Source organism: Lissotriton helveticus, chromosome 3_2, assembly GCF_964261635.1.
Source record: "Lissotriton helveticus chromosome 3_2, aLisHel1.1, whole genome shotgun sequence".
NCBI classification, from domain to species: Eukaryota; Metazoa; Chordata; class Amphibia; order Caudata; family Salamandridae; genus Lissotriton; species Lissotriton helveticus.
The window spans coordinates 357,843,814-357,869,779 of record NC_136062.1 but is presented as its reverse complement, the minus strand read 5'-3'; the positions used below and the strand labels follow the sequence as shown (position 1 = coordinate 357,869,779).

Genomic DNA, 25,966 nt, shown 5'->3' with positions numbered 1-25,966 from the left:
CCTTGAAGCCCACCTTTGGTGTCTGAGATGGTCTGCAGATGCCTTGGTGCAACAGATAGATGTATGCTTTCCTGCTCATGAGTTAACAAGGCTGTTGGGGATTGTTTCACCTCCACATGCTCTGGAGATCTCCAGCAGACCTCTCTCACATTTAAAAAAAGATCATATTGAGTGTGTCTTGCTTCTGTCCATATTCGATCGTATCCTTTTCTGCAATTACCTTTAAAAATGTCATTAATATGAGGTTGTTCCTATTCCCATTTATTTTACGCTACACGGTTTGCCTGTTGAGCATTTGTTTAGTTGTGCATGTTTCAAAGTGGTTCATCCATAGTATGGTCCTGAGTTGGGGTGATGGGAAAGGTTTGGCTTCCCTCCTGGGGATCATTTATCTGTGAATCTGAAAAAGTCCATCTCGAGTAGAATGACCAGGCCTTCCTAGCGCAATGACGTCGCAGACGCGTAGCTGTGTTCAGGTTGATGCTTTTGCGTGGGTGTTTTTGTCAGACATGTTCATTTTTGACATTTGAAAAACATTGCTGATATTCTAAAAATGCATTGCTGTTCGGGGTTGGGTTTAAGTGGCCTCGCTTTCGGCATAACAATCTTTTCTATGCTTAGTTGTGAATCTTACACGGTTCTTGCACCTGCGCGGGATAAAACTACTACACATGTGCAAAGCACTACATTGTGAACTACTTTATGCCCAGTCGTAGAATTATTGTATGTCAGTAGATCAAAGCACAGAACAAACGTCAAATTAAAAAAGGTATTTTTTTTCATTACGGTTTGCAATGAAACAATTGTTCAGAGATCATTTATCCACATATATTTGAAAAAATGGCTAAGCTGGTCCAGCTAAAAACTGGACATATCAAGCCTTCAAAAGGCATATATTTTGTAGGTGGACGGATTTGAAAATGATCTTTTGTGCGGTATGGTGTTGATGAAAGGTGGCCAATGGATTATGAACCAAGACTTGTCAGGAATTCGAACATTACTCGCCTGCATGTAATCAGCTGATGACAATCCCACCGGCTCCCGTATAGCCCCTTTTCTTTCAAGGCTGCCCAATGATGGGAAAAACTCCAAGATGTTTCCAGGCTCCTCGAGGATTTTGTGTTGGTCAGTGGAGTTTCCATCTTCTAGTTATGCTGAGAGTGGTGGTGTACTCCACAAGGTCTGGGAGGCTTTCAAGGGGGTACTTGCAATTTGCAATCACACCTTGGCCCATCAAAGACAAGTCTGCGAGTTCCTGGGATTCAGGAGATGGATTTGTCTCTTACTTCCTATGTCCTTCTCCCTTTAATTCGATTTCTTTTTTCTGTCTCTTTGTCAATATCCCCGCTGCTTGTTCAGTGGCATTCCCCCACATTCCCGTGTTAGTCTCAACCAGAAACATTTCGGTCACTGTTCTTTGATTGGATGATGTATCTTCCTACTTCTGACGTCTGCATTGCAGTGCATGTGAGGGACTGTGTTCTCCCTCGCGCCTTCTCTCCCCCACCTGTTCTCTTTAAGGAGAAAAAAGCATTGCTGAAGCCAGTGGGTTTCACTGCCAAGACCTGTGTGTTTTGGCAGTGCTTGTTTAGACCGTATTATGAAAACATTATTGTGCTGGAACACTAGCGGTAAAGCAAAATATCAATGTATGAATGAAGGTGCAATGAGAACACTCCTCCTGCAGGTTTTCTACTCTGTGATATTTGGGAATGATTTTGAGCATCTACATACTCTGCAGAGGGGTAGGAGAATCTAAATTAAGCAAAGGTAAATAGCTGTTTACTCGTTTGATCAAGGCATGAGCGCTATAGCTGGTAAATTCAGTAAGGTGAGGAAGGAGGGAGTGAAGGCGATGGAGGTTTGTAATTAGGTAAAAGAGCACGGTTGGAAATCTGGTGAATGACTGAGCCCACGCCCTTGTGTTGGTTGAGTGATGTGTGCACAGAAGAAACTAAGTCCATGGCTCCTCCCTGCTTCTGAAACCTATTACGTGTAGTGTCTGCTCTCTCCGCTGCGTAGGTGGCTCGTTATTTTTACCCTGGGGAGCGCTCGTGATGACGTTTTGCAAAGACGGCAACACATGCAATTCTTCAAAAGTGTGCGTATAGTGGCTACCACACACCGCGTCATAGATGTTCACCAACCTTTGTTTCTAAGCAAAGAAGAGTGTCAGACTTTGAACATATCCACTTGAGTTCATAATCACTGGGTTGACTTTGTGGACGTTGTGTTCTTTGTCAGAACTAACTAATGAGTGCCAAGAAGAACATGTCATACCAACTACAAATAATAGGCGCACGGTCTACGCTTCATGGACTGAGATAGACCTTGCGTTCACCAGTTTCTGTTTGAAGTAGCCGATCTAGATATAAACAACCATCTTTGATGGTAGGAAACAAGCCGACATTGTTTATCCCAAAATAAAGGCACTTTGTGTCAATGTGACTCACCGGCCACCTCTCCCTTCATGGCACCCATGTTTGTGGTAGCATAGCTTGAATGTCATTGCTATGACTCGTCCCTCTTAAGAGCAACACCCCTTGGGGGGTAAGAACAATACAAACTCCAAGAATAATATGTAAAATCAATAACTCAAAAATACAGATAGAGGGATGGAACGTGGATACGAGGCCACACGTTGCGACTAAACAGAAAGAGCTGCAACGGTGCTCGTTTAAGGAATTCTTAAAAAAGATGTATTGAAGCATCCAGTTGTAAATTTATGATTCTCTAGGAGTTTCATATTATTTTCTTTGTATTTTTTGAGACTATGATAATTCATGTTGCCCAAGAGTTTTATTAATATATACTCTTCCAGTTCTCAATATAAGCTGTCATCTATTTGACGTACTGCAGCTTGTATTTTGCAAAATTGTTTACATCATCAGAGCTTGATAATCATATCTTCCATTGCACCAAAATCTTTCTTAAACAGACGTTTTTATATTCTCATTCAATTTCTTGAAACGATTCTATGAAAGCCTTGAGACGTAAGATGCACCATATATTACACAGTCGCAATTCCGATGAAGACTTGCGCAAAGATATCCCAATTACATTATTGCTTCAGGGGAAACTCATCTAATATATCATTCTGCAATTGTGGCTCTTCAACCTGAAAGTTGCAACCATGCATGCACAAGACTTCTGTGTGTGTTCCTAGCCTTCCGCGGCACCAGAACACAAAACTGCTATAAATTCTTCTTCTTTAAAAAACAAACAAAGTTGCAAATTCATTTGGAAGTCCTGCTTTTTACCCACTTTATTTTACCTCTTTATTTAAAAAATAAATAAATAAAATTATAATCTTTTTCTTTTTCTGTGGTGTACTTGTCCGGTTTAAAGTCTACAACATCGTTACAGATGAATACAAACGAAAGGAAAATGGAAACACCCATGAATGTCAACGGCCACGTCGCCATTTATATTTGGTTGCTAGATGTTCCCAGACCGCATGCACATAGTCTTGCTCAAGCTTTTAAAACCTCAAAGTATTAGCGGGAAGCCTGGTTCCCATTACCACCAATCCTCTCAATACCATTCGTCCTTGCTGGTATCTTGGTTAATCTTGGAAATATTGTTTGGTTTAAACTCTTCCACAGCTTCCAGAAATGGAATTCAGACTCTTTGTGTAAATTGTGTGCAAGCTGCTGGGACATTAGACGTGGCTCTGTTGCTCCACTCACTTCCTTTTCCTACAATTTAGTATGGTGTTTTCCAATGTGGAAGCACCGTTTAATCTCCTATTTTGGGACTTTATGCTCCTGGTCTTCAGCTAGTCAACAGTACCTATTTTCTGTCGATACAACACCTTCGCAGAATGCCGCTCTATCGGATCAGCACCATCAAAGCTGGAAGTGTTCTACAGAACCCCTTGCTGTTGCAACTCAAGCTTAGTGTGGTTTTTCGCTTTACAGGTTATAATTCAGAAGAAAAGGAGTCCTGTTTGAGATCAGGATTTGGTGCACACTGAGCAGACCAAAGGCGCTTTAGAATGTCAAAGTAACATTTTACATAAGCGTAGAAAATAGTACCTGTTGCTGGATCTCCTGCTGAAACAGTTTGTGTCTTCTAAGTCTGTTCCTAGGAGCAATGACCAATATGTGCACTATTTATTTATGTGCTGTCTCTACGACAACTTGTGAGGACTTTGCTCTCTTTAGGGGATTTTGACGCTCCCATCATCGAGCTTTGTTGGCGCATCTTTCATCCTGCGAAAGGGGTATGAAAGTAGACTACTTATCAAGCGATAAAAACCACAGACTTACTGCCTTTGACACCAACAAAAACTGAGCTCCTCCAGATGATGAAGAATAAAAGATTTTTGTTGTAACCCCTTTCGACCTCGACCCGCCCATAGACTGTTTGAAGATGCTGTTTTAGGAACATTTGACTTTCTTTGTCTGCTCGCCTTGTGATTCCAGACTGGGAGAGACTGCAGTAATCCCTTTCTTGAGGCATGGTTGGTACACATGCTGTAGCAAAGCTGAGGCTGATGAGAGATCTCCGCCAGCAAGCCTGCTCCTGGGCATTGAGTCATGGAAAAGAGTATGGGAAGGAGAAAAGACAAAGGGACTTCTCCTAGAACCGACTGTCTTTTGTCTGAACAGGCAGGAGCACCACATTCAACCCTTTGTGCCTGAGTTGTTTATCTTCGTGTTGAATGCCCTCAGCTATGTGATCTGTAATATATCCAAGTTCAGCACTTTGTGTAAAATTGATGTAACAATCTGCTTTGTCGGAGGAGTGAGACGCCCCCCAGGCAGTGTGACCGGCTGTGAACTCCAGCTCCAAGTAGGAGATGAAACTCTATGACTAAAAATGGTTGTGTCTGGGTCTTGGCTCCCCTTCTGCAAGGTAAAGGCGTAGGTGGAACGGATATGCGCTAAAAACAAAGTGCGGGAACAAACACAACGGATATAGAATCAAGAGAACAGAATACCTACAGCTAAAATGGAAGGCCTCCCAGACGTCCTCTGCTCCTGGGCACATGCATGAAAACAATGCATAGTACACCAGCCGAGAGAAGTGTGAAGCATCACAAGCCAGGAACCCTGGAGAAATTCAGGTTTTGCAAATTAATGGACACGGGAGGAGAAAGGGCTACTATGGCTTTCTGCTAGGCGGAATAGGGGACTATATGTGCGGCTCTACATGTGACTGTCATCTTTTGGAAAGCAGAGGTGTTTTGGCCTGTGGTGCTGGATGCACTCCATGGCATATTTTGAGTTCAAGAGGGAATTGGAAATATCCAGTTGCTATGGGTTGCAAAAAATACACGTATGTGAAAGAAGCATGAAACATGTTGGCATGGGTGTTTAATCATTTCAGCTGTTGTCATCGTAGCCTCCCCAGGAAGCTGTCCATGCTATTTAAAACCGACCTATTGTTGGGTTGTAGTTACTTTAATATCTCATTTCCCTAATTGCATGATTACATTTTAAGATTCTTTACATATATAGCAGACATGAACAACAGCTTACCGTAAACCATTTTGATACCTTTGGTGGGAGTGATGCTTGCTCCCCCCCTGATTTTTTTCTTACGTAAGAGTTCCACTCGGGAGAGAAAGTGCTAAAATCGGTAAGGACTTAAAGGGTTAGGGATCTGTGCGATACACTCCCAGGAGGGCCTGTGAGAAGAAACCTACACGGGGCATTGCAATAGGTTGGCCACTGATTGGTCACTGGTCACGAAGAGTACGTTTGTATGCCCAATTAGTGGCCACTTCAGCATGATGATCCCAGAAGGATCTGCCTTATACATTTTGAAATGCGAAGGGATGTCCGAAGGACGGAGGATGAAAATTGGGATCAGAGTTCTCTTCTCTAGAAAGTGTTGCAGCCAGTATCAGGAGAATGACAACTCTGCGCGTCATGGTGATCTCAGCGACCATGCAGTTTTACTTTGCTTTTTCAGCAACACCTCCTTTCTCCCCAGATCTCTCATGTATCTCCTTCCGCAGCTCAGGTTCGACGCTGCATCTCCCAGTAGCTTTCACACTTCCTACCTCCAACGCGCTTAGCTTGCCCTACTGCCACCTGGAGGCTCAAGTCTGTCGCTACAGATACTTCGCTGCAATTCTTTAAATGGCCAGATGGGGCTTGGGAATCCAGCCTGTGATCAGATAGTCTGTTTTCTGGATCAGTTGAATCCATTACCTAGCCTATCAGAGGGAGTAATCTCCCTTCTCTATAAATTAGCCCTGGATTGCCCTTATCAGCACAGATTCAGTAAATGTGAATTGTGGTGAATACTGGACATTGGGAGATCCAAGCATTTACAGCCATCTTGCAGCACGACTTGCCTTGCATCACCATTTAGATTTTTCTGACAGGTGGCCCTGACCCAGTCCTGGTGCCTGACTCACTTTATTGGAGGAGCAATTTTAGGGATGTAGATTGTGAAATTGGACAGCAAATACATTGGACTGTTCTTCAGGGGATTGGTGCAAGTGGCAACCGGAATAGCCAGAAATTAAAATATTTCCTGGAAGCAATCAGATTTCCAAGCCAGTCTCCGCGTGGTTATTTTCAAAGGCTGTGCCCCCTGCAAACACTATAGGTTGATGGTCCCGGCATTAGAAGATGCATTTGGGCGTGAGAGAGAGTTTTTGCAATTCATAAATACACCCACACTCTTTTTCCTAGGGAAATGTTAGTTGTACAAACTGTAGATTGATTTGCGAAGTTACAGGTGGTCTATTACAGTTTAAGGTGCTGCAGAAGTCCTTGTACTTCTGTGTTAAATGCATGATTTGATTAAAAGTGTCACTGGCTTGATTTAAAAAAAATGAGTGTTTGGATATATAGGTGTGACACCTTCTTTCGACAGTCAAAACTTACCTGGTTTAAATAATGCAAGACTTTGAAGATGCGTGATGCTGGCTATAAAGCCACCACACTAAATGTTTCCAATGCAGGTTAAACTTGTTACTGAAATGGTCGCGTGAGCTTGACCTAAGACTGCAGTAGAAGTCCAATATTTCCAGCCTTTCTATCGGTAGGTGGTTTAACCAATTTATTGAGTTAACAACCTTGAAAGTGTGGTTGTCGGATGAATGGCCTCTGGTAAGCACCGTTAGGGATTCTGTTACTTACTAATCTAAATTTTTCATTACTTCATCTCACTGTAACTATTTTACCTGTGGTCTGGGTCAAACAGTTGATCATTTGCCCCTAGCTCTGTGCATGTTAGATGAAAATCTGCCCTCTTTTCCCAAGTGTTGGGTATTATTGCGCTGGGATCAGCAGGGCTGTGTCAGTGGTCCGCGTGCCTTTCTGTGTGTGCTGCTGCAACGCTTTGAATAAATACATATTTATAAAGTGGTTGGTTTGTGCTATAATGGATATTTTCCTCAACACTGCACAACTGCTAGATGTTCTATACTTGCTCACTGGTTTCAGAAACCCCATTCAAGCCATAGTTGAAATGTATTGTGTGGGAGCATTGTACAGCACTATATTTTAATACCTCCGCTGCGTGGCGTTTTCACCTGCTGTGCGGGGGGAGGGGGGCCGCACGCGGCGCCGCTGTGCTTGTGACGAGCTCGGCACGTCATGAGGCACAGTGGAGCTGCCCTCATGACGTGCGGAGCTCGTCACAACCACACCCGTTTTGGAACGTTCAGCACAGCATGGAAATTATCCCCGCGTGTGAACGTTCCAACAGTCATGACGAGCTCAGCTCGTCATGAGGGCAGCTCAACCGTGTCTCATGACGAGCTGAGCTCATCATGAGCATGGAAGAGGTTGATTTCCATCAGTTTTGGGCACCTGTTGAGAGTGTGTGGTTGGAAGTTTGTTGGTTATGTTTGTCACAAGTCGCAGATGTTGTTTGAGGGTTGGCCTTGTCCATAAACTGTTTTCTGGCATTCGAGATGAAATTACTCTGGACTCTATTTCACCTTTCGTGTTTTAGTGACCTGTCGCTTGAGGCTTTCTGACATCACCTGCTGGTAGATCCGTAGGCGACACCTAGTCTAGCCTGGCCCTGGACCAGCTTTGTCAGTGCAGTCCTTTCCTCCTATGCCTGATAAATCTCTATGTGCACATCTGCACCCACAGCTGCCTTGCCATAAAGAGTGATGTTTAGGTGGGAGTTGTGATTGTTAATGTTGTTTGATAGTTTGACTGGCTCGGATTTCTATATTTAGTACACAACTTCATCCCTGGATCAGTACTCCTGCATCACTCTGTAGATATGGTCTTCTCCCAAGCATTGGTACCAAAGCAAGTTTATTTGTACTGAAGCAAAGCTTTGTCTATTTATAGCTAAAGCGATACACGCGCGCACACTCTTGTTTGTAAGTGAACTCACTAATACATTACTCTGTTAATAATGGCAAATGCTTTTGGTTTACTAAGTTTTCTCCTCTGTTTTTTAGTCCACGGATCCTCCCTGTCGTTGGTTTCGAGTACCTCCTCGGTCTATTCAACGGTAAGTTTATAAGGCATTTTACTGCCAGGATAGCCTCCTCCTTGGCCATGATTTTGTTAAGTCCTTGTGATATATTTTGCAAATCTGTGAATTTTGGGAACTGTTGTTTGAATAAATATTTGGCACATTTTGAATGCAAATCTCAGGAATGTATTTTTATTTCATTTCAAAGTAGAAATGGGTACAGCGCAACATATAATCAAGGTGTAGTGGGCAATTCCGATACATCAAAAGTGAAAGATGACTAAAATGGCAAACTATTAAAGCTTAAAATTAAGGGAAAAGAAAATCCTACAGAATAAAGTATGACAGAGAGCGAGCATAAAGAGCAGGGTTGGCGCAGAGTAGGCATGGAAGGCTTGAGTGCAGAAAACTGACTTAAAAAACTTCTAAGAGAATGAAAGCCTAGGCAAACCTGATCTCATTGGCAGGGAATTCCAGGACAAGTATGTGGAATGTTAAATGCCAGAATCACTTGTGATGTAATGGGTATTCATGGCTGAATTAGTTTGCGGGCGTCATTCTGGTATTCGATGCAATGACATTTACTTATAGCCCTTACAATCCATCTTTTTTTTATTTTTTTTAGCTCATGTCGATGAAAGAGTTTAGCTCTTAAGTGTAATTTTGGAATCATAAAAGCTCAATGCATTTGCAAGGCTTGGGCACCCTGCTTCGTATATAGTTTGTTCTTGCTTCCGTCTCTTCCCCACTTTATGGGGTCTTGTGGCGCCTTTCAAGACATAAAAGCAGACTAAAATCTCAGAGCATTGAAAGAATGACAGCGTGTACCAAAAACTCTGGAAGCGGTGAACCTGCGCTCAGCACCTGGGGTTCTATTTGCACCAAAATGGCGTTATCCGATGTATGTCACCTGCTCTTCACAAGTTTGAATCTTGGCTTTGCTGAATGAGCCCTCCATCATCTGATCACATTAAAATGAGTGCCATTCAATTTAATATAAAGTTTCACGTTTTATTTGAGACACCAGGAAATAGCGGGACTGGTGTAACGAGTGCTAGGCTAACAAACTAATGTTAGTTCCTTCTATTGTAGAGCATCCCCTTGTGAAGGATTGTCCATCTAGCAACATTAAGTTGCCTGAGGTTGGGCACTGTCCTCATGTGTCTCCATGAGTTTGTAGCCTCAACACTCCGTAGCTGAGGGGAAAAAGACTCTTTGTTTCTTCTCTTACCCTGGCTTTAATGTTTCACTTTGATTCGACCTTGAATCTGATACTTTCACACCACATTTGGTCTTGCCAAGGGGCATTCCAGGCACCCTGGACCCTTTGAAGGCCCTTTGGAAAAGGAGATTCAATCAAGAAAGGATCAAAAGTAATTTACAACAGAGAGCATTTCCTCAAAGGCAGATTCTTTCAGAATGTGTGGGTTGCTGAAGGCTGTCTGTGTATTCCAGAGCTGGGGCGCGAGATGTTCAAAGCGGTGTTAAGAAAGCCCTTGTTTAGGTAATGTGGTTTCAGCAATAGACCCTGTGGTCGGAAGGCCTCACTCGTTTGAGAAACAGGGTGTTATTACCGCATTGTTCTTCAATGGACCAGCTGCAGCAAAACTGGCAGACACATTTCTGGAGGCTTCGAGAGCATGGATTAAACAGGACTGTCTGCACAACCAATGCACTGCACGCTTGCATGCAACCACACTTGTGGCAGTGTGTGTGAACACTACTATTGTGTGTAGCCCTTGCGAACAGTGTCACATGTTGGGTAACGTTGGGTACAATAATATCTGTGTCCCCCTGGCCGGCACCTCACGTGTCTCACCACATATCTTGATACGCATCACTACATCTTCACGCCAGCCGTAGCAGAAATGTGCATATAATGCAGCAGGCCCTGCTCTGGAGGTTTTTGGGAAATTGTTTGCAGCACAAAAGCTGAATGAGGGCAGATTTGTTTGACATCAGAAGACGTGGGCGAAGGGAGGACTTTAGTTTATGTTGAAACTGTGTTCTATTTTTTTATTTTTTAAGTGCTTGCATTCCTAAGAGAAGGGATAAATCCCCTTTGAGTATCTAAAAATAAAATCAATTCCAGAAAGGCAGTGGGTTCAATGGCGTGTGTGCTTGTTCTGAGATGGCACCCATTTTGTTTCACGCTCTGAAGACTCGTAGAGGGGGCAACAGCACAAAGGGGTTTGATGAAGCCAGATGGGGATGAGTGTGACTAGTACTGCACGCCTACCCGAATTACTGTTTACATGTACTCATTGTAGAACTATCTCAATATTATACATTATCACTTTTTTCCACTCATGGGTGTTTTATCTTTTTTTTTTCCAGCCCGAAGAAAAGTGTCATTCAGAGGTGAGAAACGTTTTTGACGTTTGACAGTCATTTAACTTGTTAAATTGTATCTCTTCAGCAAACCGAACTACTATGCTTCATAAACGTCACCCTCCTATTAAAAGGTCAACATTCCCTCTTGCACCTTTGTTGCTGTCCTGTAAACATATCTCAGTATGTACAATCTAATGCTGTCAGAAGCCCACTTGAAAGGTCCCCAACAGCTACACAGTCCCCAGCAGTGGTATCGGGCCAGGCATAAGATTTACACATTTAATTTGACAGATACTTTTTCACTGCTTTCTCCGTGAAGCCGCTACCAACTTTAGCGCCTTGAGACCCTCACAGGTGATTTGCTGTGCTTTATAAATCCTGATTGATGCTTCATTGTTGGCCATCCGCGGGCTCACCTCTAGACAAAATGGAAGAAAGTCCGAGAGGCCAATGCCTCTAGAAGCCGGTAGTGGGATGGAGCACCTCCACTTGTCTAGTCGCATTCTAGGAGGCCCAGATATTTCACTGACCCTGCCCCAGCCTTACTTACCTAACTGAGGCATCTTCATTGCCAATGTTATGATTCCATATAAACCAGGCTGACCTTATATTGACTGCCTTATTAGGCTATAGTGGGCGCTGCCTCGCTTGTGAAAAAGTGACTGCTGCCGGGGTGCCTAGAGCAGTGACGTTAAGCAGACTGATACAGACCGGTCCTTCATAGCTCTTGCTGACATTACTTTTTTTTGTTAGATTGAATAGGAGCAAGTGAGGGATTGATTACCTGTGTCTGACTCTGTGAATTTAACTCATTTCCACTCAGCATGGTTTGCTGAGTGTGAGGATTTGTACTTTAAATTTACTTGGTGTGATCATTTTTATTAATGTGTTTGTGTAGCGAAAGTCGCAAGGAATGTGAAATCTCATTTTGTTTCCTGTTCTGTTTAGATACGCAAGCTACGAAGGGAGTTGGATGCTTCTCAGGAGAAGGTGTCTGCTCTAACCACTCAGTTGAGTGCCAACGTAAGTCCCTGAAAGGAGGTGAAATTAAATTCACAAGCTGCATCACTTAATATATTCCTTGCAGGCCTGTTGCCTGATTTTTTTAAAAATGTTTTTGTAATTGTGGAATTCTGAAATAGCCACTTTGCTGTACTGCTTTGCTCTGCATCTGTTCCAACAAACCAATCACGGCATTCACATCTGTGAGTTTTATTGGCCAACAACATAATTTACTGTTGAGATATTTTAGGTTATAAGTTTATCTTCTATAACTTTATAATTATAAGTGACTGAACACCTTGATCCCCTCCGTGAGGCCTACTAGATTCTTGATTTTAGATTGGTTTCGAGGGACGGTGTTACCCTATACTTCTCTTTCGCGTGCAAAGGAGAACAAGCTGTCCCTTTTTGATTCCTACCTTTCTTTTTCAGTAATAACATACCTTATAACGTGAATTCCGCTTAACGATGGTTTGTCCAGACATATGTCTGAATATGTTGTTGAAGGATTCATCAACCAATATCTCGCACTCTTTAGCATGAAAACAGACAACCTTCAAAGTACAGACTTGACAGGAAACCTTCTGAAAGCCCTTCTTCCGCCTGTTCCGAGCTGGAATTTGTTGGGATCCGGCTTGGTCGTCAGATTTAGCTGATTCTTTGCTCGTCTGTGAAGGAATGGTGCACTCATAAAGCAGTTTATTCATTTACCTAATGCCCTTGTGTGGTGGTAACTGAGGACCCTAGCACCTCCATGTTTTTCTACATTCACGACATTTCACTTGACTGAACTGTCCTTAGCAGCTCCAGCACTATGGCTTAACCAGAAATTACCCTTTGTAAAACCCTTTCTTGGGATCCTTTAGCTGTGTAGCCTATCAATTTTGGCGAAAACCTCTCTGCCTGAAAACTATTCCGGTATCCTACGTATGTTAAACTTTTTTCTGCTGTTTGCAGAAAAAGTCACAGCTGCCTTCTACAAATAGGAACAAGAATAATCTTGTGCACGTATGCACAATGTCTGCGGGCCCACTCTACCCAACAAGTCAGAAAAGGAGGCTTGGCACAAAGGAAGTAGCTTAGACTTACTTTGAAACATAGTACAATAGTAATGAGTAAAATTAAATAGATTGATTTCCCAAATACAGAACTAGCAATATCTCCTCTTTAATTTTTTGACACAGCACATGAATGTTGGCATAAAATTCACAAATTTTCAATATTTACATCTCCCAATCCAGTTCAATATTTACATCTCCCCATTAGGGCATGTCCAATAGTAAGTAATAGTGAGTGCATAAAAAATAAACAAGTAAGAGCAAACAAGAACATGACCTCCAGCTGAATAAATTTGTACATTTACAGAGCAAGCAACGAGGGAACTGCTTCCCAGAACATCCCTGCTCGGGGACAAGTGACTGCCACTGTAACGCCCCATAAACGAACATACAGTGGGCGACCCCGGCGCAGGTCTAGAGGGCCGGGACCACCAACAAGTAAGCCCCCACCCCATCCCTAGCTCAAACCCTCCTAAGGAGGTTGAGGTATATCAAGGAAGGTGTTTTTGGTCCTAGAAAGTTTAGTGTAATATCTTCAGGCCACCATGCGTAGCAGCCTTTTGCCATTAAAAAGGGGGTCTTGGTTGGTGGGCATTTATGCTTTTCGATTAAGTCGCTGCTCTAGGCACAAGACGACTAAACTAGTGTCCCCCTAGGGCAGCACAGGCTATTAAGCCCCTTCCTGGGTGCTAGCTACTTCCAAACAGAAATGCTTTTCATATGGCAGGAGGAATCCAGTGCCCTTCCTACACAACGCGCAGCTAATGGTGCCCTTGGGACCCTTGGCACGGTGCTTGCCAGGGGCACCGACTGCAATCCTCGCTGCTGACCAGGTCATTTTTTGGCTCGACTTCGGCTCATAATAGTTCCTGTTTTGCATCTCACTTGAAGCAAATACATTGGAGACACTTCTGCACTCAGAAGGTTTCACAGTTTCCCACATAAGGCTATTGATGGGTGACATTTGTATGATTTGCTTTTGCGTAGTTATGCAAACCTTTTCAACACTGTAAATAATACTAGGTGAGATGCAAATCTGCCATTTAGCGCTAAATGTTATCGAAAGGACGCATTTTGTGCTAAAAATAAGTGCTGCAAACAATAGCCTCTGTTACTTCCCCCGCCCAAGCCATCTGTGTTACCCCCCACATCTGTGCCACAAAATAAAGGGGGGACAAAAACGCTTTTGCGATGCTAATTAGTTTCTTGCCGATCCAACTTGGAAAGGTAAAAAATAAATAGAAAAAGGCCCCTATGACATTTTGTAGACATCAGCCTACAAAACGAGGCGGACAAACGTGTAATTGTGTGTTTTTTTTAAAAAATAATAAAAAAAAAACCCTCTCTAGCCATGTAGTACAGCATCGGTAACAACATCTGGGGAGTCTATTTGCTTTTTCAATGCTTGTACCACTGCTGATTCTGCTGCCTTGTTGAGTGCAATGAACAAGAACCCAAGCAGTGAAACCGATTACTAACACCTTTCTTTTAAGTTATCCTGAAGAACTTTATGAGTAATTTTAAAGTGGGCCTGTTTGGTCGTGGAGTCCAAGTTAATACATTTTCTCTTAGTGTGTGTGTGTTGCTTCACAGCACACGTGCTCCGCAGGCTGTGCACTCGGGTTCTCGCTGGTGTTGTCAGGCCGTCCTGTTTGTTTTCGCAGGGAGGGGGATCAGCGCGGCACATCCGGGTGTCATTGTGCTCCGCGTGTTTGTTTTCTCTGGGCCTGTGAGAACAAGGCTGCAGAGAGTGATCGAGCTATTCCCATGGCTTGCAGCTTGTCTGTTTTCTTCCCTCTGTTGTCTTTTTGCTGCTAGACAGGGCTGGTCTGCGCTTCGGGGCTGTGGTTCCCGTCTCTAATCATTTGCTTTTATTGACATTGGCTGGGTAAAAAAAAAAGAAACCGTTTGGGACGAGTATGGAAGAATGTTTCTTCTTTGATTTAAAAAAAAATGCAGGTTACCACTTATACCCCCTAACTGGACTGTGGTAATTAAGGAGATATGTACCTCCTCAGAGTGGAATGTAGCCATTAGACTTTGTGTCTATATATATATATATATATATATATATATGTATATATAAATAGATATATCGAAAGATAGATATAGATATATATATTCGACAGACTCCAAGGCTTTAAATTACGATTGGGTTACGACATTGTACACGTACCAAAATCTAAACACACATACAGAATAATAGTATGCACCACGTCATGAAAATTAGAAGTGCACGAGTTTGTCGAAACATCTCATTGATGCCTTTTTTTCCTAGCCCAATCTCTTCCTTGGATGTTCTGATAAACACATTGAGTTCAGCAATGTAAAAATGAAAAACTAGGGAGGCGCTGCCTTCCGCGAGAATAGCCCCCTCCAGAGGGAATGCAATTTTTAATTTTAGATCCACACACAACCTTTCACATTTGAATTCTAAGTACCTTGTCTCCAGTGTTTTTAATGATATTTATTTTTCTTCGCCTCCACTATGGAGGCCAAAGATGGAAAGAAGCCCACAAGAGAGAAGTGAAAACTTCCTTCAAAGGAATGACCATCACTGCAAAGATTGCCATATTTCCTTTAAAATGAGCTATTTTACTTCCCTGTTAATTTGTTATTTTTGAAGAGAGCATTCCACAGACAGCCTGGTGTGCTTGATAATTGCATAATGTTTCAAAGCACAGCCCAGCACCATAAAAGGAAGCAGACAGGCAACCTTTGGGAATTTCACAGTAGATTTTGATCTCCAATCCTCCCTAAAACATGGGAAGAGGCTTCAAGCAGGAAGAAGCTGGACACGCTTTAGTGCAGGCTAGGGCACATACGCAACTCTCTCCGTCTTGTCCCTCCTACCCTATTTCTTCCTCAACACTACCGTAGCCACCACGGACATAAAAAAGAAATACTTGCGGATAGCGATTTTAACAAAAAGTAAGCAAGAAGAAACTTTTCAGGAGTTGAAAAGAAGAATCCTCGTGCCATACTTTTGATCTCTTTCCAACTTCTGGTGCATGGCCCAAGTCCTCATTTGTTGGGATGGGTGTGTCCCTTGCGTGGTCAACAGGTCTCGGCTTTAATTTTTTTCTAAAACTTTAGTATGCGCAGACATTTTTCTCTTAAGTCAGGAGAGAGCACGGACTACTGACTCCTCTCTTGTAAAGTTCTAGTTTGTGTGTGAACTCCATTCCTTGCGCTCACATTCACTGTGCATGTTTGTGTAGTATGTTTTCGACACATGTGGTAGTAAACTCTGCGAGGGTCTGCGTATTAGGATCACTTAGATCCAAATTGAGGGCCAAGGTTGAGCATAGAACAAGGTGTGGGGTGCCTTCCGCTTCCCCATGCTGTGAAAGTGCATTGCCTGCAGTCCTGTGGCTGGTGGGTGGGGACAAGAAAGGATGGAGACAGGCCTTCCATTAGACATTCCATACATGCCAAAATTTTAAAGCAGGCAAGTGAGAGACTTTAAAAAGTTAGTCGTGAGAATGTATCTTCTTCATTGATTTAGACGGAGGCAGCCTCAATCTGTTTGAATCTGTCTTTTGGCATGTATGGAAAACCAGCATTTCATTTTTTGCAGTTTAATAACATAATGCAAACAAAAACAGAGTTTTTGTATGCGCTACGTAAAACTGCCAAAAATAAAATGTTGAGACCGGTCACACCCTCTAATCTTCCCCTCCAAGAATTAAGTGCAACGCGTTCTGGCTTAGGATATATATTTCCGAGCGCACGTTGCCTTGTTTCCAGCAGTTCATGATTCGGCAATCCGGATCGGATTTCTGCATGCAGGAATTGGGGCAGGAGACTGGCATTGAAATCCGAAGTCTCCCACCTGAATCGGGAGGGATCGCAGGTATGACATTCAATGAGAATCTTGTTAGCAAGGAGCTGCTGATTGGTTCTTGATGAGCTCTGCCATTTGATAGATGTGATGGGTGGGACTGCAGTTTCTCTTGTTCGAGCTGAGTACATTTCTATACCAGGCCAGCCCTTTTGTCTGTCCCCGATTCCTTCTTCTGGAAGGCTGATTACAGCCACATGCTGTGATCTCATAAATCTTTGTGCGCGTGTTTTGAATACCCCTGTCTGGATTGCTACCTCTTGGTAGAGTCACTGTGTACAAAGGTGTCTGAGGAACAACCAGAAAATGACGTATAAAAGAGATTTAAAAAACCCAAACCATCTCTGAAGCCTTAGAAAATGGATCCACATCCCCCTGTCTGGAAAATTAATAACAAAGTGGGGAATAGATAACCCCACACCCTTCTAGGCCCAAGCTCTTCTTATCTAAAGAAAGTAGCACTCTGCAGAGTTCTCTAGTGACTGCTGTGTGACCAGGGCTGGTGTCTGCATGACAGCCAGTATTCCAAGGGTGAGAGGACATTCCCTGAAGTTTACAACTTGGTGGACAAGGTAAGAGTCTGTCTAAGTACATGGAAGTTTGTCTGCCTGCTCAGAGAGGGAAGGAGAGTGCCTAGCTCTGCAGGATCAAAGAAATAAGTCTTTAGAACCTCTTTCCTCTTTTCAGTGAATTGTATATATTCTGCATAATACACTGGCCTGGAGGAAAAGCCCACTAAATTCCCATTGTGTGGAAGATGCTGACTACAGACTGGGAGCAAAGCTGGCTCAGGCTGCAGTGAGTTCAAAATCGGGCAGCCCAGCTTGTCTTTTCTCAGCCATGAGACTGTCACACTAAGCCATTGATGAAAAAGCTCCACTGGCTTCCATTAGCTCAGAGGACAGACTTCAATACAGCCTGCACTATTTTTAAGGCTCTTCACGGCAAAAGTCCTGCCTTTGTTTCCTCCAGGATTCAGCGCTTCACCCCCAATCGCCATCTTAGATCGGCTTACACAATTTACCTATGGTGTCGAGAAGCAAAAGAAAAAGGCTAGAAGGGGGTCAGATTTTCCGTATTAGCTCCCCCCACTTGGACCACTCTCCTCTCCCTCTTGACATCAGATCATCATATGTGAGTTTTAGAAACCGTTTAAAAACATGACTGTTTCGACAAGCTAATGGCGAACTCTGCTGCTAGTAGCGGTCTTCTACTACCTAAGTGCCAAGAGACCTTATGGTGAACATTGCGGCCTACATGTTTTCTATAACATAACCTGATGTGTTAGTGGACCCTCAGGCTCCCAGGGCAGTTCCTGCCGTCAGCTGCATAAAACGAGCACCGAGTCGCCACTGTGCTGCCTGGCATTTCCACTACTAACCCGAAGACCTAGTGGTTCCTTTGCCAAACCGTGAGGAGTGACTTTGCTGGCCTGGAGGCATCAGAACCCTTCTGCATCAGCCTGGAGGCTGCAACCATTCAAGATGAGCTCCCACCTGCAGTGACCGCAGCGGCCACAAATATGAGCATTCACCTGCATCACCGAGGCTGCGACTGCTGACGAGCCAGCTGAGCTCGCTATCCAGCCCCGGTGGGTTCGGGGATGCACAAAACTGACACTGAAGCCAGGGGGTGCAGTCGCTGACTGCTTGGGCCCGAGCTACTGATTCACCATGCCGTTTGAGCAGGTACTGCAAGACTGCACCTGCAAAAAAGTGGTAGACAGTGTCTAATCCATGCAAAGAGGAAGTTTGCTGCTAGAGCAACCTTTGCAAATACAAACCTATTGGGGCTAAAAGACTAATGAACAGACTTACAAACTAACATGTGGTGTAATTCGTAATGCGCTCCACCTGTGCCCGATCTACGCTTGTACCCATCTCTTTGCCGAAGTCGCTGTGAAGCCAAGGGTACTCCAGAGCGAGAGAGAGATGGGTAAGCGGACACCATAAAGGGTATCCATGTCTCACTAAATCACATAGGGAGGTTACACTCCTGTACCTGAACTACCTATGGAGTGTGGAGTATTTCATTTTGCTGTTTCATTAAATTACTTTCTTTAACATATAAGACTGGTTTGGACTTAATATTAGTGTGTCGGATGTTCTCTCCTCAGCGTACCAGAACATATTCCCCTAACCTGACACAAAAATTGCCCCCGCAGGCTGCTTTAATGATAGAGAACCATTTGCTGGAGGGAAAAGGAAGGAATGCATCAAGCGCCTAGCTGTTGGCGCTGATATCTCATATTAACGGCTTCTTTAGTCTCATTGAAAAGGCGTGAGAGACTTATCTATCTTTTCCAAATTAAAAAGGCACTAGACAATACAAGAAGGTTCACCGATAAAGGCTGGTAAGGAATGTCCCATAGTCGTCGCCTGCTGCAGGGCAGAGATGCTGCTCATGATTCATAGAGGCCCCGCCTCCTGACCCGCCTTGCACGCTCCTGTTTGCGGGAAACTGATGACTAAGTCTTAGTAATGGCTCCCTAAAGCTCTTTGTAAAAAGATGGGCTTGCTTGATAGGACACAAACCCTCTTCAGAAGCAAGAATCCTTTCACCTTGCTGTGTCTGCCTTGGGTTGGCCTCCTCTTCATAGTGACGGGTATGAGATTGATGTTTGGCGATAGCATAATCTTTTATCACAACACCTGTATTTAGGTATTTGTAGAACGCCTCATCGCCTCTATTGCCGTCCTTTTCTGAATGCCCCCATGTTCATCTCTATCTGGTCGTCTGCACTTTCTGTGCCTGTGGAGAATGTGAGACATCTTTAAGAGTACAGGCTTGTTTTTTGGGAGGGGCCTGAGGAAATATGTAGAATGCTTCTGTGGTAACCATCGCTGTCCTTTGGGGACGGCACACCACTCGCCAGGCTGGCCTTCTAAGAGTCCGTAGTCTCCACCATCCGTAAAGGAATCAGCGGCAACCATCTTCAACGAGATCTGGAACAAATTCAAGACCTTGTTCACTTTAGTACACTTTATGTACCTTTACTAAGTAACTACCTTTCGATATTGGAGTCAAAGACAATTGCTATTTTAAACCTTATATTTGATGCCAAGGGGGCTTCGTTCTTGGAAGGTCTCTCATGAGCACACCTTGTGTACCAGCAGTTAAGGCTCAACATTTTACAGGAAGAGATGGGACCTGCAAACTTTGAAGGACTTGACCACCACGCCATTTTTGAGTTGGGACCTGTTTCGTGATTTTGAAGAAGTTTATGTCTTGCACTTTTTGTGACATTGTAGCAGCTTTAAATTACCCACAGATTTGGACTAATGTTTATCACGCGAGCGATGGATTCTCAAGTACAGCATTGAGTGACGGCTCTGCTTTCACGGATGGGATATCTATCATTTGTCAATATTATTCAATATTGCTCCCCGCGTGTAGCGCAAAATGTCTTTTCATATCACTACTGGTGGCGAGCATGTCGTGCTCCATTGGCCCAACCTCAACAGCTATCCCTCGGTTCAGCGAAGGAAACACGGACCCCAGCAGTCGCCTGCATCCCCCACCATCTTGCACACAAGCCACAGTGACCAGAAGTTCCCAATACACTGGATATGTCCGCAGCAGAACACAAGTGAGGTTGAGATCTTTTGTTCCTTTTGAATTTGATCCTTAGCAATGTCTCTTGCGTCATGTAGCTGCTGGTTGCGCACATATAACACAGAGATTTGTTCCAAAGTGCAAAATTATGTTCTTACTTTATTCAATCTGTTACATTCTAACACAATTAGCTGGTAATTTAGTGGTAACTTTCGGTGTGTTTAACTAGTGTTGGTTTTCCTCATTCTTCCTCTCCACCAGCATAGGCTTAGATTCAAGGAGACTGTTCTGAATTTGCACAGATGTCTGTTTTTCCCTGGTCTTGATAAAGGATGCACAGAAACATTTAATTTTCTCATGAAAGAAATGGGTCTGATTTATAGGTGTGCTGCAATGTAACATTTGTTGATACTGGTTGAGATACATCTATTGCAATGGTGTAATTCCCACCCACTGAGGACCACTGTCCACTTCTAGAAGTCGACATTCCCTTCTGGTTGTATAATCCTGGTGATGGTGGCTTTACGTCATCAGTTGGAAATCGCCAATTTTTACTTTAAACCCCACCCCTGAATGAGGTCCGTAATTCTTGAAATACAATAGTGACAGACTCACCTGAACGGAAGCCAACGTCCAGTCTTGCGGTGAAGTGTATAGAATGCTGGCACGTCATTTTGTGAAGATACTTTGGTAACACTGCATTGATTTCTCTCGTGCAGAAATTAACAACCTTGGAGTTGGACCTCTTTCTATGAAGACGCGCACTGAATTCTATCCACGAAGTCTAAAAATAAATTGCCATAGGAGTATCTTTCTCTAAAACATTCATACCTTAATGTATTAATCTTTGTATGGGGCAGAAATGGTCTGAAAGAACTGGTCACGCTTTTACATTGTTGGATGTTATGGTGTATTATAGCTCGATTTCTTTTTATACAAATACTAAGGAAACTTTTTCCAATTTTTATTTCTACCTATAGTTCGAAAGTGACAATGACACTTGTGTCAGGCCTGCAGTGACCATAATGTCAGTAGCAGACTTTTTGTAGTCGGTATAGATTTGAAGTGGACTTTGTGACTATTCCTTGCTCATGATTGGTGGGCGTTCTTGTTTCTCACTTCCTGGATTCTCTTGTGATGGCTTTTCTCCCTACTCTTCTGTTTGTCCTGCCAAAGGAGCATTTCACTCTCACTGTGTTTCAATTGGATGCGTTGCATTCTTCTACTGCTGATGTTGCTTCTACGGTATGCATTGCAATGCATGCAGGACTATTTTCTCTTTCTCTTCCTGCTCCCTGTTTTGCTTTCAAGTGCAAGTTGCCATCTTAGAATGCTTTTAGCTTTTAGAAAAATCATTCAAGAATGCATGCCGTGCATGCTCCTGCAGAGGGGCCACCTGGCAAAAAATGCATATTGGGGAATCCAGAAGATCTGTGGTCGATGTCATGGGTGCAACCTATTGGCTTTGCCAATGCTTGTTTTCGCGTTTGCAGACATCTTACAGTAAATATGAGACAGTTGGATGTAAATGTCCATTTTGTGCCATGGGGGGATGGGAGGGGGGATTTCTCCAACACCTAGTATATCACTGTTGTAAACCTCCTCTCTGATTGTAGCCTTTCCTTTATACCCCTAAGGGTATCCGATCTTCTCCTTGGAAGTATCTATGCGTCGGACCTTGATCTATTCAACGCTTGAATGCGGATTCCTGATGGCTTTGCCCATATCTCGTATATTAGCAGGGCTCGTGGAAGTCTTTTGACCCCTTTGGCAGAGTTTCCTTTGCCCTCTGTACACTAAGAAAAGATTCCTACTTGCAAGTGCAGCTTGTGGCTTAATGCTGGTGGGATCTACATGGTTGCCTTTTCTTGTCTTGTCCTAGATCCACAATGGGGCAAACTGGGGTTACATATGTAGCATAGGTCTCTCAGGATTGGCCACCTATTTCTCATGGTTCAACAGATCGGACTTGTCGAGCCCGAGTCCAGGAGAGCCTGATCAATGTCAGGTTTTAGGATATCCATATAGGAAAACTGTACATACAGTACATTTAAAGGGGGCTCATTTACGTAGGCAATGGTGATTCTGATACTCTATTGTAAACCTAGCTTTTCTGGTTGAATTTTGGACCAGGTATTTGGTTTAAAAGTTATTGGCGATAAAATTGCAGTAGGCTTTATATAACGCAAAGTATTCTATCTTTTTCTAGGATATGATTTTACTTTGAAATACCATTCTCTGGTTTTACAGTAAGTGGTTGGTTTTTACCTTCATAGACGCATTGTTTCAGTACTAAACCAGGTGCCAAAAGCCCTCTAGCCACAGAACTGTGGTATGAAGCAATCACGTTGCAGTTCACATAACTACAGACGGGAAAAACTCTGACTGTTCTTTACTACTAGGTTTCATGTGCATTTCACAGGGTGATATTCGTTCCTACTAACAAACCTTAAAATAAGCTTTTCTGAAATATTTAATTAGTGTTGATTCTCCGCTCTGACTTCCAAGAGCCTCTGACTGGTATGTATGCCTCTCCTCTCAATGGTCTAAGCTTCTTCTGACATGTGGCCCCAACACTTAAGGTTCTTCTCTTCTGCCTCAGTAGGAGACTCTAAGCCAGACTAGGAGCTTGCTTGGATTGCTCTTGTAAATTAGTTGGACTCCATGGATGGTCTTCTCTCTTTCCTGTTTAATCGTGAATCCCTCTTGCTATAATATTCTCCTTGAGAAGCCTCACATGTCTTTGTCCGATTTAGTTGTAATGCGTTCCACATTTCTGCTTTCATCCATTTTACTCAACCAAAGTCAAAAGATGTTTGTGCTCCCCTCATATTTCTGTAACCCCGCAGTCTCCATATGACTCCGATTCAATTCTAAAGCTTTCAACATCTCCCAGACATGAAAAAGTGTGTACTGCTAAGCCCTTTCGAATATTTTGTTAGTCCATTAAAACATACCACACCTTGAAATGACATATTTGGGCTTTCACACTCAACTAAAATGGAATTAAACAGATTTGCTGACATAGACATGTGACCGGCTGCAATCAAAGCACTTGGTTCGTTGATTTATGATTCGCTTTTAATCCAACTACAGAGCAGGTCATGTCTTCTCAGCTGATGTAGCTGATATAATGATGTAGCGAAATCAGTTTTTTTGGCGCATATCACTAGGGGAGTACACCTTCGCGGCTGAACATGATCTAAGCATGTTGGTCGGCATCTCATTTACATGGCAAGCTAATCCTGTAGCTGGCCTTACATCGGCTTCTGTGCCCCTACTTATTTTGTCTATACGTCTTCATCTGGGAATCATTTCACCTTGGGCAGTCTTCAGCAGGCAGTATGATGTTGGAAGGTGTAACCATGCACAGATCTGCACTTAATCCCTGCCTCCAGAGGGCATTTTGCAAGATTTGCTAATTGAACAGATATTAATCCAATGAACTGCAGTGAGTGCGTAACTGCTGAGTCCGCTCTAGAAGATGTGCCTCTGACTCCTGTTGGAGACCGTCTCTGCATTTGAACCAATGGCAGCAGGAACGTACTGCTAACAAGTGCAAATATGAATGTTGTGCCTTGGAGCGACATCGGTAAACGGCGTTGCATATGTCCATCAATGTTTTTAACAACCTTCAAACTTTAGTCCCTCTTTCCGAATCATTTGTTATATGCTCTTATATGGCTTTTTTCGTCCTTATTTATTCACTTTGTACTTGTATTAAGAAATGTGTAGGACCGGTTTGTCTTAATTTTATGTTTCGTCTATAAAATGTTGTCACAGAGTGTCATACTGTTGGCATGGCCGGTGTCTCTTGAGCTGTCAGACGCTGCTCGTCTTAAGCTTGTAAGGGGCATACTCGTGCACCAAACGATAATACAGTAAATGTCTCCATGATAGGCTAGCTTACGAGAGCCTGCTGCGTTTGCCTTCTCATGGCAATGATCCTTACAAATATTTTTGCCTCTAGGTATCCAAGATTGTCTTTCCCCAACTTGGCTGAAACTCTTGACTTTTTGAATGAACCTCTAAATTTAAAAAAACATAAAATAGGTTTGCTAGCTATAGGGTGAGACAAGACACAGCAGTAGATGGTGGCTGAGCTCATTTAGCAAATGTTTTCCTGTCCATCATTTTTCACAAATACTGATGGTTAATCTGTAACACAAAAAGTTTGTTTTATAATCCACGTCTTATATATTTCAGGCTCACCTGGTGGCAGCGTTCGAGCAGAGCCTTGGCAACATGACGATTCGATTGCAGAGTTTGACCATGACTGCAGAGCAGAAGGTAAGCAAAGCATCTAAACACACTTTGTGGGGCTGTAATTGAAAACTGTAGGGTTTATCACTGAGCACTTTATTAAAATATACAAATTTCCTTGTTTGAACATGTTATCTGTAATTACAGATTTATTGATTTTGCAGATAATGTGTATTTTATGTGAATTAATAGATCTATGCGTCATTCATGTTTTGCGCTGTCTCAAGAAACCTTGATCAATTATTGCCTATAGTATGAACTATAAGTTGTAATTAAATGTATATTTTAGTGGATTTCAATTGTCTGATGGTTTTCAGTCAGCCTTGGAATGTTTCCACTAAGAAGGAGCTCTTAGAGAACTTAGCTGATCAGAAAGAAGACCTCTATTGTTCACACTCACTGAGAGGGTCAAAAAGGTAACCCAATGACAGGCTATATTCTGAAATTTGCTGAGATGTCTATTGGCCTCCCTGGATCTCACTTTCCCTTGGTGCTGTTTTTGCACCTCTTTTTGGGCACTTTTGGGACGTGGATAGAACATTCGGTGTGTTCTGGAGGCAAAGACAACCTGATGCCCACTGACCTAGTGCAACTCATACCCTGCCTTTTATTATGTCTTTTAGATCTTCCTACTTCTCCTGCACTCTCTTCTCTGGGCCATCATTGTTTTCCATTCCTCTTGCATTGTGCATCACTTTAGTTGGTTTTTCTTGTTGATAATATTTTTTCATTTAAACCCTTTACTCATCTCCATTACACCATTCCCTGCTCACTTCCCAGTTATTTTTCACCCCTCCTTTCTCCCACCTCCATCTTTCCTTCATCCTGTTCTTGTGACAGTAGATACAAAAATGGATAATTGCAATCCAATTTACTTTATTTACAATGGCGATTTGCAGCTATGCCCCATTTTTGTTTTTTAAATAGCCTATAGATTCCTGTTGATTTATCAGTTGTAAGAACTATTGAAATGTTTTTTGCGGGGTTTGAAACATTTTGTTTGACAATCAAAGCAAAATAGAGAAACCCACAATATTAACTTAATACAAAAACCGAATAAATGTAGGTCAGATAAATATTTTTCATGCTATGTTATCCTTGTTTTGCCAATTTGTGATTGAGTGAACTTGACATTTAGTTAAATTGAAATTTCATCAAACGGAAAATGTCACTGATTTTCTCCATCTACGAAATTAAACAAGTTGGAATCTAATACCCCGGTCTCTCCCTACTTTTCCATACTCACTCACCAACCTGGAACGCTGTGGCTGCCTTTAGTGCTTTTAGTATCACATGCTTACAGCGGATCAGTATCCTAGACCTGATCTGGGCTGCATTCTTTTGCTTGCCATTGCCTGTCCCAAAGTATTAGACAGTAAAGTCATATTTGTAAATGATTGAGCCAGTCTTAACAACCGGCAATGTCTGCTGGCAGCATTCCAGCCCATCATTTTTTTGTTTTTCTGCTACCGAGATGGCTCAGTGAGTTAAGTTCTAGTCTGTC

At 42.9% G+C, this 25,966-nt stretch overlaps 1 protein-coding gene across 6 annotated transcripts in view; it reads left to right on the top strand.

Annotated features, from left to right (window-relative positions):
- Positions 1-25,966, top strand: part of NAV2 (neuron navigator 2) — an 830,108-nt gene that overhangs the window by 755,164 nt on the left and 48,978 nt on the right. For all 6 annotated transcript variants that reach the window (XM_078684226.1, XM_078684230.1, XM_078684229.1 and 3 more), the window contains 4 exons: positions 8,390-8,442; positions 10,744-10,767; positions 11,689-11,763; positions 24,406-24,489. In XM_078684226.1, the coding sequence (XP_078540352.1) occupies positions 8,390-8,442; positions 10,744-10,767; positions 11,689-11,763; positions 24,406-24,489 (236 nt within the window). The remainder of the gene's footprint in view (positions 1-8,389; positions 8,443-10,743; positions 10,768-11,688; positions 11,764-24,405; positions 24,490-25,966) is intronic.